Source organism: the organism of the source record quoted next, unplaced genomic scaffold (genome assembly GCF_019419815.1).
Source record: "Pyrus x bretschneideri cultivar Hongxiangsu unplaced genomic scaffold, Pyrus_bretschneideri_v1 Contig21, whole genome shotgun sequence".
In the NCBI taxonomy this organism is placed as follows: domain Eukaryota; kingdom Viridiplantae; phylum Streptophyta; class Magnoliopsida; order Rosales; family Rosaceae; genus Pyrus; species Pyrus x bretschneideri.
Genome location: NW_025999513.1, coordinates 6639635 through 6651580, shown reverse-complemented (window position 1 = coordinate 6651580; position 11946 = coordinate 6639635). Strand labels below are relative to the sequence as shown.

Genomic DNA, 11946 nt, shown 5'->3' with positions numbered 1-11946 from the left:
CCTATTTTGAGTAAGATTTTCAATGAATATTATCTAGTAATCTAAATAAAAGTAATCAATAAGATGAGAATTAGTCTCCTATTGGTTGAGTTGCTGGAATTAGTGTATATATTTATGGAGTCCCTTCACATAGCAAGCTATATTTCTGATCAGATAAGTTTATCTATTTCCATTTGGCAATAAGGCTAGCTAGGTATATAAGTAGCTGAGCCAGTACAATATCGGTTGGTGATATTAATATATAGGACCACAAAAAAGGATTCTCAATCACCCTATGATCTCTGCAATTGTCAGCTTAAACTTGTAGATTGATATATGCAAAACCTTTTATTAGGCATCCACCAAGAGATGGACAAATTTGTTCTTGTACGATCAAGGAAATTCCAATTAAGAAACACAACGAAAAAACCTAGAATCTCCAACCCATGAAGCGAAAAGAAGAAGATTAAATAAAGTTTAATGACCTGTTACTTCAAAAAAAATCATTACGCACCGGCATTGTTTTTCTGATGATATAAGTGTGATTCTTGTGACATCCCGTCCTGAAACTATCGAAACACATATGTGAAATGACCCCTTTTACCCTAGTTTGTTTTGTTATGTTGTGTGGTTGTTTGTGTGGTGTTGGCAAGTGTTGGGCCACACACACACACACTGTCTCACTCTCCCTCTCCCTCTGTCATTTTCTCTGTCTCTCTCTCTCCCGAGTCCTCATTCCTTCTTCTTCTTCCTTCAAACGTACGAACACACACCAAGAACCATCAAACCGTAGCAGATCGAGGAAACTAAGGGCTCAGTCGTGATCGTGAGGTCGAGGGGAGCACGATCATACCATTTTCAGGTAAGAACTCCGACGTTTTCACGTCGATTTCACAAGCTCCGTTTGGGGTACTATTCATGCAAACTTTTTTCACCACGTTTTTGGGATTTTGAAGCTCATAGGTGGCTTGGTGAGGTCCCAAGGAGTCTCGGAGTGACTCGTTGGACGAAGTTGGACGTCGGGATAGCTTGGTTCGAGGTTGGCCGGTTTTGGAGTTTGTGGACAGGTATGATCTTGTGGTTTTTAGCCTTTAAAAGTAGTATAGCGTGGTTCTACTAGTCCTAAGCTTCAATTTGGTGCAAAAATCATGAAAAACGGTTGAGAAACGAGTGAGAAAATAAAGTTAGAAGTTTTTCCAGTTTCCGGCGCCGGCGACAGCACCGGAGACTGAACGGAGAAGGAGACGAAATATTCCGTCAATTCTAACGGAATATTCCTGACGCCGTTAACGGAATCTGTCAAAACTGACGGAATATTCCTAACGGCGTCAGTTGACGCCGTCCGTGTGCACCGCACGTGCCTACGCGTGGCCGGCGCGTGCGGCGGTGGAAAATTTTTCTAAAAATATGGTTGTGATCCTGAGGTTGTGTAGAGCACGATGGTATATTCAATTGTCCATTTTGAGCAATGTATGAGAAGTTATTACGAAAGTTAGGTTATGTGCTTTAAAAGTAACGTTTTTATAGTTATTTCGCATATAGGTGATTCCTATCCCGAGGACGAGCGTGCGCACTCGAGGCAGGGGGGCTACGACCCTTCCACATACCAGTGAGTGGGCTTTTGATTTCCGTATATGCCTATATACATGTATTTTCCCAGAAATTGTTAAAAAGGGTTAATTGTTTTATGCCATGCACCATATTATTATCGTTTATGCATCATTGCATGCATTAGTAGTGACATACATATACATATGCATATTTGGTGCTGTGGACGCACAGGTAAGTGCCAGGTAAGTGGTATTCATGTTTATATATTCAATAGTGGTTGGAGATGCTTAGAGAGCTCATAACCTGCACCCCCGGTGTTAGTGCTCCCGCCCAGAGTAGGGCACAGTCCTTCACGTGTCGTTCACCTCCCGCACCACACGCTCAGCTTGGATCCAAGTTAGGTGCACAGTCTTGTCGTACAGACCACTTTAGGTGGTTCCGACTCGTAGGTGACCCGCGATTATTCGCACAGTCTTCACGTGATCGTAGCACTAGAGCGTTTATATATGTTACACCCAGGCCTGTCGTACAGACCACTTTAGGTGGTTCCGACTCGTGGGCAGGTTTAGTTATTGAGATTGAGATTTGAGCTCTAGATTCAGCCGTACAGGTCACTATAGGTGACTCCGGCTGCCAGTGATATGTTATTGATGTGATTTTTACCTGAGCACTTGCATATCATTATGAGGCTTTAAGATGGCATACCCTTGAGCATGATTGGCATATTTTTACATACCTATATATGTTTATTTTCTAGGAAGTATACAGGTTTTACGGCGAGGGGTTAGAATGTATTTTATTAAATGGTTTTCAAAGAGCTTTGTTTTTGCCCACTCACGCTTTTGTTTTGCGCCCCTCCAGGTTCTAGTGGTCTAGCAGTTTCGGTGGTTTTCCCAGAGGGCGTCCCGGCATTTCTGACAGACACTCACCGATGTAGGGTCACCTTCGGGTGCACTATTGTCGTATCATTTATTTTGGACTGCTGTAGATTTATGCTCTGAATTCAGCGTCTCACTTACGCTAGCACTTATCTTATCACATTGTGTATGCTAGTTTTTAAATTATTTGTACTTTTATATTACTTCTTTTAGCTTCCGCACTGTGCACATGGCTACGTCACTTCCACGTGACGGCCAGCATGCCCTGATCTCGGTCGTGGTGTGTCAATTCTAAATTAATATTCTTTCTTTAATATTATATAGAGAAAATTTCGAATTTGTAATTAGCAGGCAGAAGATTCATTGCCAAAGTTATCAGAGAATCATGATGTACAAAAGAATAAGCATATGAATAGAAAAGAAGAAAAAAGCATAGTAATTTATTAGAAAACCTTATTGTGTCTTTATCATCATCACAATGTAGAACGTGGCAGGTCCATATAATAAATTAAAAGTTTACAACAAAATGCAAACATGCTCCGAGACGATATAAAAACTATTTTTCAAAGAATTTTAGCCAAAATGATTTTTTAAGACTAACATCATTTCTCACTTAGGTTTTTACAATGAAAATTTATAGAAGTAGTCATTGAGTTTGTTTAATGTAAATCATTTTGACCATTCCGTAAAAAATATGACAATATTCTCGTTAGATTGTAACATGAACAACCACGTGATCACTTTTTTAAGAGTATTTTTGTCTAACCAGCCATCCCACTTAACGAGAATATTGACATATTTTTTTACAGAATGACCAAAATGAGTTACGGTAGACAAATGACCATTTCAAACGATTTTCATTATCAATGACCAAAATAAAGAGTTTTCATTTTCAAGCACCAAAATGAAATATGTCAATCTCAAGTATCATTTTGTTTAAAAAACCATTTCTAAAATCAAAATGCACGCACGTATTCATTTACAAAGGCTCAACAAGGAGGAGAGGTAATAAAGTCAAAGGGTCAAACTTGAAACCCTCTTTTTCTAACTATATAAATTTAATTACGTAAGTTAAACAAGCTGAAGTGTGTGCGCTTAATTATTTAATTAAAAAGTAATTAGACTTCCCAACTCCACCAAGTCCCCATTGCGGCTTTGTTAGTCAGTCCTATCCCTACATCTATCCTATCTCATCTCTCACATGCTTAACTTGCTCTCTCTTTTTAAACCCATCTTTGCATCTATAAAAGCCGACCCCTCTCTTTCCCGTACATCCATCTAACTCTCTCTTCCTTCTCTCTCTTCATTTTCTCCTCTCTCTCTCTTTCTCTCTCTCTCTCTCTCCCTCCAAGAACAAAGCAAGCAAAAAGAAGCAAGGAAAGCAATAAACAAACCCCTTTTTTGTGTGTGTGTCCATTTGGAGGAATTGATATTTGGAGATGGACATGGCGAAAGGAAGCAGAGGCTGCAAATTCTCATCATCACAACTCTCGGCAGAAACTCTCAATGAAACTGGCTCTCATGATCATGAGGAAGCTGAGGATCAGATGATGGACCTGCGAAGAGGTCCTTGGACGGTTGAGGAGGACCTAGCTCTCATGAATTACATTGCTAACCACGGCGAAGGCCGCTGGAACTCCCTCGCTCGCAGCGCAGGTAATTAATCATCAATTTAGGGTAGTGCTGTCAAACATCATTTTTTACCTTCCACATACTTCTCAATTTATTTAACGAATTGAAGAGGGTCAAATGATCGAAATTAACATGGTATATATGAAAGGTAAAAATAGGTGTGTGAATAATATCACTTTAAAGTTATGATCATATCAAATTAGTGTAAATTATCGTAAAAAAATAAAAATATTTGCTTAATAGTTGGGGTTTTTTTCCCACCTTTTTGTTTAGCTTATTGAGATGGGTTTTTCCTTAAACTGAAAATTACGTGGGAAAGAGTGAAACAAACTCCATAATTTGCACCGAACCAAATGTTTCTCTGTCTTTGTATAATTACTTGTGAGTGGAAATCTATATGCTTCTTTGATTTCAATTGTTTGACAAAAAAAAAAAAAAAATCATTCCTCTTCCATATTGGGTCCTTTGAAAAGGATTTGGCATTAGTGTGAAAAGCTTCACTTTTTCTTGAAAAAGAAAAAAAACTAGTGCGTAATTTAAAAAGATTTGGGATATGCTAGATATATTGATGATGTTGTGAGCTATATCTTCCATGATGATTTTGATAATTCATTAGTGAGCCTTATCCCCATATGCCACAAAAGCTTATATATTTCAGAGAACCCAATTGCCAGGAAATATGAGCAAAATGAAGGATCATAATTATTAATTATTTAAGTAGTTAATTTATATACGTTCTTAAAAGAACTTTACTTAGATTATTTAGATACATAATATCTGACAAAACTATTCAATTTTGCAACCGAACCCAGGTCTGAAAAGAACCGGAAAGAGCTGCAGATTACGGTGGCTCAACTATCTCCGCCCCGATGTCCGTCGTGGCAACATCACCCTTGAAGAACAGCTTCTGATTCTTGAGCTTCATTCTCGCTGGGGTAACAGGTAATTCTACATAATCATCATCAAAACATATAATAAATAATTCTAATAATCTATCTACATTTTTACCTCAAAAAAATAATCGATCTACATTTATGGATTTATATCCTTTATCTTTGCTTTCTCAAATTAACCCTAATGAGTAAATACTAAAAAAGGTCATTTTATTCTTCCTTTGTGCCAATCACTACAGATGGTCAAAAATTGCACAGCACTTGCCGGGAAGGACTGACAATGAGATAAAAAACTATTGGAGGACCCGTGTCCAAAAACACGCCAAGCAACTCAAATGTGATGTCAACAGCAAGCAGTTCAAGGACACCATGAGGTACCTCTGGATGCCTAGATTGGTTGAAAGAATTCAAGCCGCCGCGGCTGCCTCCACCACCACCAACGCCACCGCAACAGATTCCTCTATCACCGCCCCGGCTACCTCTCACCACTTCAGCAACAACTTCCAGTCTTCAGCACAAATGTTATTACAGCCAAGTCATCATCATCACTTCGGGGTTTCCTCACAGTCGCAACTCACACCGAGTTACAATACCCCGGAGAATTCTAGTACGGCAGCCTCATCGGACTCATTTGGGACTCAGGTGTCACCTGTTTCCGACCTCACTGATTATTACACCCCTTCTGCTGCTGCTGCTGCTATCTCGGTTAACAATAACCCTACCCCGGATAATAGTTACTTCGTCCAAGACAATCATCAAGTTGGTAATTACGACAACTACTCGGGGTCCTTCGGTAATCAAGGGTTGGGATTAGAACATTTCCAAACCATGGACGAGCAAAACAACAATTATCAGTGGGGCACTGTGGAAGGCGGGGACATATCGGACAATTGGTGGAATGTTGAGGACATGTGGTTCTTACAACAGCAGCTCAGCAGCATTTGATGATGGAACGTACGAAATTACTGTAAAAGAGGGTGAAAGTGATGCATTCATTTGTAGCTAGCGATAAAAACAAAACAAAAATGTAGAGAAAATATATTATGGGAAATAGAAGAAAAACCCATGAAATATAATTAATAATCTAGATATAGGATTTGTGAAGGACATAGATCTAATTGTGGATTGGTATCCGGTTTGTATTTTGTTCCTTTTTATATTTCGTTGAGGAAATCTGTAATTTAGATTTTATTTTTTAATTTCTTCTTTCTTTGGAATGAATGACATCAAAGTTGTTTTAATCAGATTTGTTACGTTGGCACATAATTGCGGTGTATTGTTTACTAATTTCTATGATAAACAATATTTAATATTTGACTATAATACTTATAGGTATTTAATAGTCATATATTGTTTCCTAATATATATATATATATATTCATGTGCATTATATTTTATCGTCAAATAATGATTATATTAAATAATGTAAAGTTTAAAGATCTCTAAAGAATCTGGTTTGTAATTTGTTTCTTATATCAATAAGAAAACATAAAAAAATTGTTTAACCATTGATTGCATTTTAGAAGAAGTGCATAATTGCTTCCACCATCTTTAGTTACATATATATATATATATATATATATATATGTCCTTGTTAAACTGTTCTAATATGCCACTGATTAAGTGCTGCAAACTTTTGAAAGCCTTGTCCATGGGACCTGAACCAGATTAAAGTCCCCTCAAAGTTTCTAGTTGCTAAAAGGTATTTTGCAATGATTTTCCATACGTGTTGTTGTGGGATTTGTAGACTTGTATCTTAAGTTAGCCATTAAGGACAACTTTCCACAAGTTAATTAATTTATTTTTTGAGCTTTATCTCTTGTACTAATTATCCATATCAAAGGCCACCTAAGTACGATTCCAAAGCTCCATTTCTTTTTTGTTTACCCTCGTACGGACGTGACAAGGTGCTTAATTAGAACCTCCATTATCCATATAATCCAAATCTTCAGCTACTACAATTAGGAACGGATTTGTTTGATACTACCTGTTAACTATGCTAAAATTTGCAATAATTTTCTCCTATACTTCTAGAAAAAGGCTCAAATAACACCAATTTACAGCTATTTTCACTTCAAGGTGGAAGTTGAAATATTTTTTAAATGGGCTTATTGACATGTTGAATGATGGTTAGAAATGTCTTGTTTTGAAGGTTAGCGAATCTATTATTAAGGTTTGTAATGTTTTCATATGTCCATACTTATTATAATAGAACGACACATTTTGTAGTACTTTTAAGTGTGCTGTAATATAGATTCTTAAGAGGTGCTTGATTATTTAATATCATTAAATTTAACATCATTCCTTTATTTGGAAAAATAAAAACATGAATAATTTGTAGAGAACTACTATTGGCATTTATTGGAAAGCTAGTAACTATTTTTAATTCGTTTTCGTTAAAAGAAAACAAATCTTAATTGGAGGGACATCAATCTAGGTTGGCACGTGCAAAGATTAAAAAAGTCGAAAAAAAACGTGATTGAATGGTAGACTACGAGAGAGAAAAGAAAAAGAGGGGGTATGGCGGCGGGGAATCTTTGTAGGCCGCGTGCCCATAAGAGAAGCCACCAGAGTGGTCCCCGTCGGTGACGGGGTTGAGGAGCTGCCACGTGTTAGAATAGGAAGGAGAGTGCCTAATGGCTAGGTCGACATAGGCTTCCTGGGCAGAAGCACTGAGAGCCGCAACCATTGAAATTGCCCTACAAACAAGTGAATGTATGACTTATACATACAGAAAAACCTATATGTATATGTTTATACGGTGCACATACGGATTTATACGGTACGGGGTACTCATTGAATTGAATTCACAACTGGACTCCACAATCACAGATGGTCTTGGAGACTTATCTTTCCGCCACCTTGATTTCCAATTTTTCCACTTTCAGTTTCAACGCAAAGCTACCATGAGTGGCTCCCGCTTCCAGAATAGACCATCGGCAACGACTTCTCAGTCAAGATGTGGGACCAATTTTGGCTCACGCGGCGGCACCTTGACTGCATCTTATTGTAGATAAATTTTTCAATGTGTTTGGAACATGAAATGGTACGTTACATTTTATTGTCCAAATGGAGAGAATGAATAAAAAAAAAAAAAAAAAAAAAAAAAATTCTCTCTAATTATGTGACAACATGTGGTATACTATCCTAAATTCCGGCATACCGAAAAATTTCTTCTTATCGCGAGGGTGGTAGGGTTCTTTGTTATTCAGTTGGCTAACGCATGCATTGTATAATCCACCTAAAACCCTAAAAGAAATCTATATGATCACTCTAGGCATACATATAGAACCTTAGAGAGAGATTCATTTTAATAAGAACAAAAAGAGACGTGATCAATGATTTGAACTGCCCGTTTGTTAGTTACACATCGCATGTTAACTAAATTGATTAAAAAAGTTTGTTTTGTTTGGATTGAAATGAATAAATACTCAATTCAAGATAAGTTAAAATAAAAAATGAAAACCGATGTTGCATATTGACAACTCAATTCCTGATCAGATTAGTGTGGATTTACGTACAAGCATCTAAGATTTTCAGTTTGAGTTGTAACTTAAGATTATCATCAGAATTTTGGCGCATTTAAAAAACAATTGAGTTGTCGGTGGAAAACTAGTCGTACTGTACAATATGCGTATATGTAATGCTAATTAAGCATATGTGTTCTCAAAGTTTGATGACAATTTGATTTTGAACTAGTATAGCCTTTTTTTGCATCCTCTGTGGAGGGTGTTCTGGTGTGTATAGAACACAAGTTGGTGAAAACAAACCAAATAGGGCGGTGGGGAAGAATCAAAATGCTTTTATTTTCAAAGTTTTCATGCCACTACTATTTGACATTATGTAGCTTCAACTCATTCTTCTTCATAACATTGAATATAGTAAGCAAGCTTAGGTTGAAATTAGTGCAAACTGCCATGCATGCATACACATATGTTTTGTTTGTTAGTTAGTATATAGAATATTGTTAATAGCCGTCATTTGTTAACATGGAAGTGTAATTGTTTTCAAACATAACATTCAAGATTCTCAAGCATACTAATATATACGAGCTGTGAATATTTAGGTTTATCCAATTAATGTCTCAACTGTAAAAGTTTTTTAGTTACAACGATATTAAAAGGTGGGGATTTGAGCTAAATCACATAATAGGTCAACTATAATTTGTTACAAAACACATTTTTTTAATAAGTCGAACGTAAAACCCTCTACTTATAAGTGGAGAAAGATACCACCAAACCATCTTACTAGTGTCATTAAGTGTAAAACTTTAATAGCCGTAAACCCACACACATTCCCGAATGACAAAAACTTACAAAGAGATTGACTTAAAGTCTCACCACTTCCTTTTATGCAAACAAAAGAACTCGTTAATCAAGAGATCATCCTATAAAGCATTCTCTTTAGTGTTTACTTCCTCAATAAGAGAACAATTAGGTCCACGCATGTTGCTTAAGAATCATAACCTCTCAGACAAAACCACACGGTGACATAGCTATGCCAACAGAGACAAATATCATTATTTCCGGAGCCGTGTACAAACAGATATATTGAGCCCACATGTATTTTCCCAGTTCCTACAACTCTGGACCACCTTGAAGCACTTTCTCTTCTCTTTTGCAAAGCATTTTTGAGTTAATTGATGTATCCATTCCCATTCCCTTTAAATCTCTCACCGATGATATCAATTGCGTGAAGCTTTCTGTTGAAAACGACTTTCTTAAGTTAATTAGGGTTTGTCAAAGTCCTTCACAGCCACAAATTTTAGAGATGATGAGCTTAATAGATTCTAAACTTAGCTATTAATTAAATGTGTCATGTCTTTCTAGTTTTTATGCCCTAAATTGTGTAGAAGATGATTCCTACCCGTAACACATAAGCTAAGTGCCCTTGTTAGTGTTCCACATTTGAGTTATATGATGAGATCTTAGTTAGTACTTGGATTATATATGCCATTGACTCGTTGTACTTATCCTGTTTGGTTAGGTTGGTATATTTGTTCATGCTTACATATTTAGGGTTCTTTAATTCATGTTCATGTTAACAAATTAGATTAATTAAGGAAAGCAAACTCGATTACGAACTACAAAGCCATACGACGTGGGTACCTTCCTGGTCCTCAAAATAATTGAGGTTGATAAACTTCTTCCATAGAAATTAATGAGTCTTCAAAAATTTTCGTGTACATTTGTGATTAGCAAAGATGATTTTCTTCCATTTAGCACTTGGTTTTGTGAGAGTTCACCCAAAAAAGATCGTTAATTTTTCAACAGCTTTGTGCATTTGTGACTTATGTTACAAATTCAGCACTGGGTTTCAATGATATATAAGCTAATACTAGTGATATTTGGGAGGGGAGATTCAGAATGAAACTACATATATATGAAGAGAAATGTACCTTTTTAAAACAAACTATAAAGGAATGAGGATTCAAACTCGAGACTTCAGGTGTAACGGAGAATGCTCTTAACCAATTGATGAGCTACAAAACCCTTACTAAACGAAAATGTACTTAAACCTAAACCATATACGATTAGATGCGTGCATGACTTGTATATATTGGAGCATGCATGATCTTTGTATGTCCAGATTCTTGATCACCTGTCATGTATATTGGATAAGGCCAAGTACATACTTTTGTTCCGTCATGAACCATTAACAGTGGACATGCTATATATTTTGCCAAAATTATTGACTAAATGTGCGCCCAAACATGCGGAACTTGACGATTCTTCTTGTTACTACTCCATTGTCTTAAAGGGACAGAGTTGAATAAGAAGCATGAATGTCAACGTACGGCGATGTGAAAGTGTGAAGCCATTAATAAACTTAACGTTTGGAAAGGGATGGCTAAGAGATGAATAGGAATAGCAAGCAAATTAACTGCTAGTTGATAAATACAATGCAAAGTGCATTATTTAAGATAATGCGAGTTTCATAACAAGTTTCACATCAGTCAATGGTTTAGAATTGTGCACGCACATGAATACTAAATGGTGGATGAATTTTTCTTTTTTTCATTGGAGAGTTTTTAACTTTATATATAGTCTACTACTCCTACTCGTGTATCAACCTACCCAGCTCTCACAACTGGGTTAACCCTAGTGGCTTAAAGAATTACAACAGTGGATTTTTTTATTTTTACTTTTAGGAAGGGATGATAATGGATTAGATGACTCGAGCAACAAATAAGGTTTGGTCATTGGTATATTAAAGTAACCTTATAATAATAGTGGATCATTTGTTGATTGTTGTTATTTTCCGATTGTTATGAAAACATCGTGCTATGTGATGTTATCAATCAACTCATGTTATAACACATGTATTTACTGCACGTAAATTTGCAAACACCTCATAACTGTGTAACCATCAAACTCAAAAATTTATTCATTGGTAAGACACCTCCAACTTCAAATACGTGGCTGATGTGCCATGCTTTGCCTTCTAATATCAAAACTACAACTATATGATGTACATGCATAACGATTTGTACGAACTCCTAATCAAAGGAGGTACATGTAGATTTACGGGCTAAAATTATCCCACTAAGTGTACATGATTTAAGCGTAAACAAAGTGACAAGTGTGTTAGAAAATATTGATCTTCTTTTAAACTAAACAATGATTATTAACGAGTTTTAGCAACCTAGTGCCTTGACTGGAAACGCAAGTTAAAATTGTTTATGCATTAATATACACGTAAAACACGGGTCAAGCAGCAGCTGAGTTTGATCATTAATCTTTTGATTATTCATATTTTAATTACAACACAATTAGTGGCATCCGGCATAATTAAGTACGAATGTAAATGGAATCACTGCTTACGCCATCAGTGACGGTTTTCAACATGAAATTTACTTATTTTACTTAAAAAGCACTTGGACAATTATAGACTTAGAGAGTGGATTACTTATTTAAACACAGAATTGTCTTAACCACCAAGTTTGCTTGGCCTAGGGTTAAAGCTTTCATGTGCTTCTCTAAAGGTAACAAGCTCCATTCCTGAATTGAATA

The 11946-nt window shown here is 36.4% G+C and overlaps 1 protein-coding gene and 1 long non-coding RNA gene across 2 annotated transcripts; both read left to right on the top strand.

Moving 5' to 3' along the window:
* Positions 1–678: 678 nt before the first annotated feature.
* On the top strand, positions 679–1081 carry LOC125477400. Its single transcript, XR_007258488.1, has 2 exons — positions 679–841; positions 936–1081. It is a non-coding gene; the product is annotated as an uncharacterized LOC125477400 (long non-coding RNA).
* Positions 1082–3675: 2594 nt separating this feature from the next.
* LOC125477375 (transcription factor MYB108-like) lies at positions 3676–6174 on the top strand. Its single transcript, XM_048584399.1, has 3 exons — positions 3676–4064; positions 4853–4982; positions 5173–6174. The coding sequence occupies exons 1-3, from the start codon at positions 3848–3850 to the stop codon at positions 5876–5878; spliced, it is 1053 nt and encodes a 350-aa protein (XP_048440356.1). The 5' UTR covers positions 3676–3847; the 3' UTR covers positions 5879–6174.
* The last annotated feature ends 5772 nt before the right edge of the window (positions 6175–11946 follow it).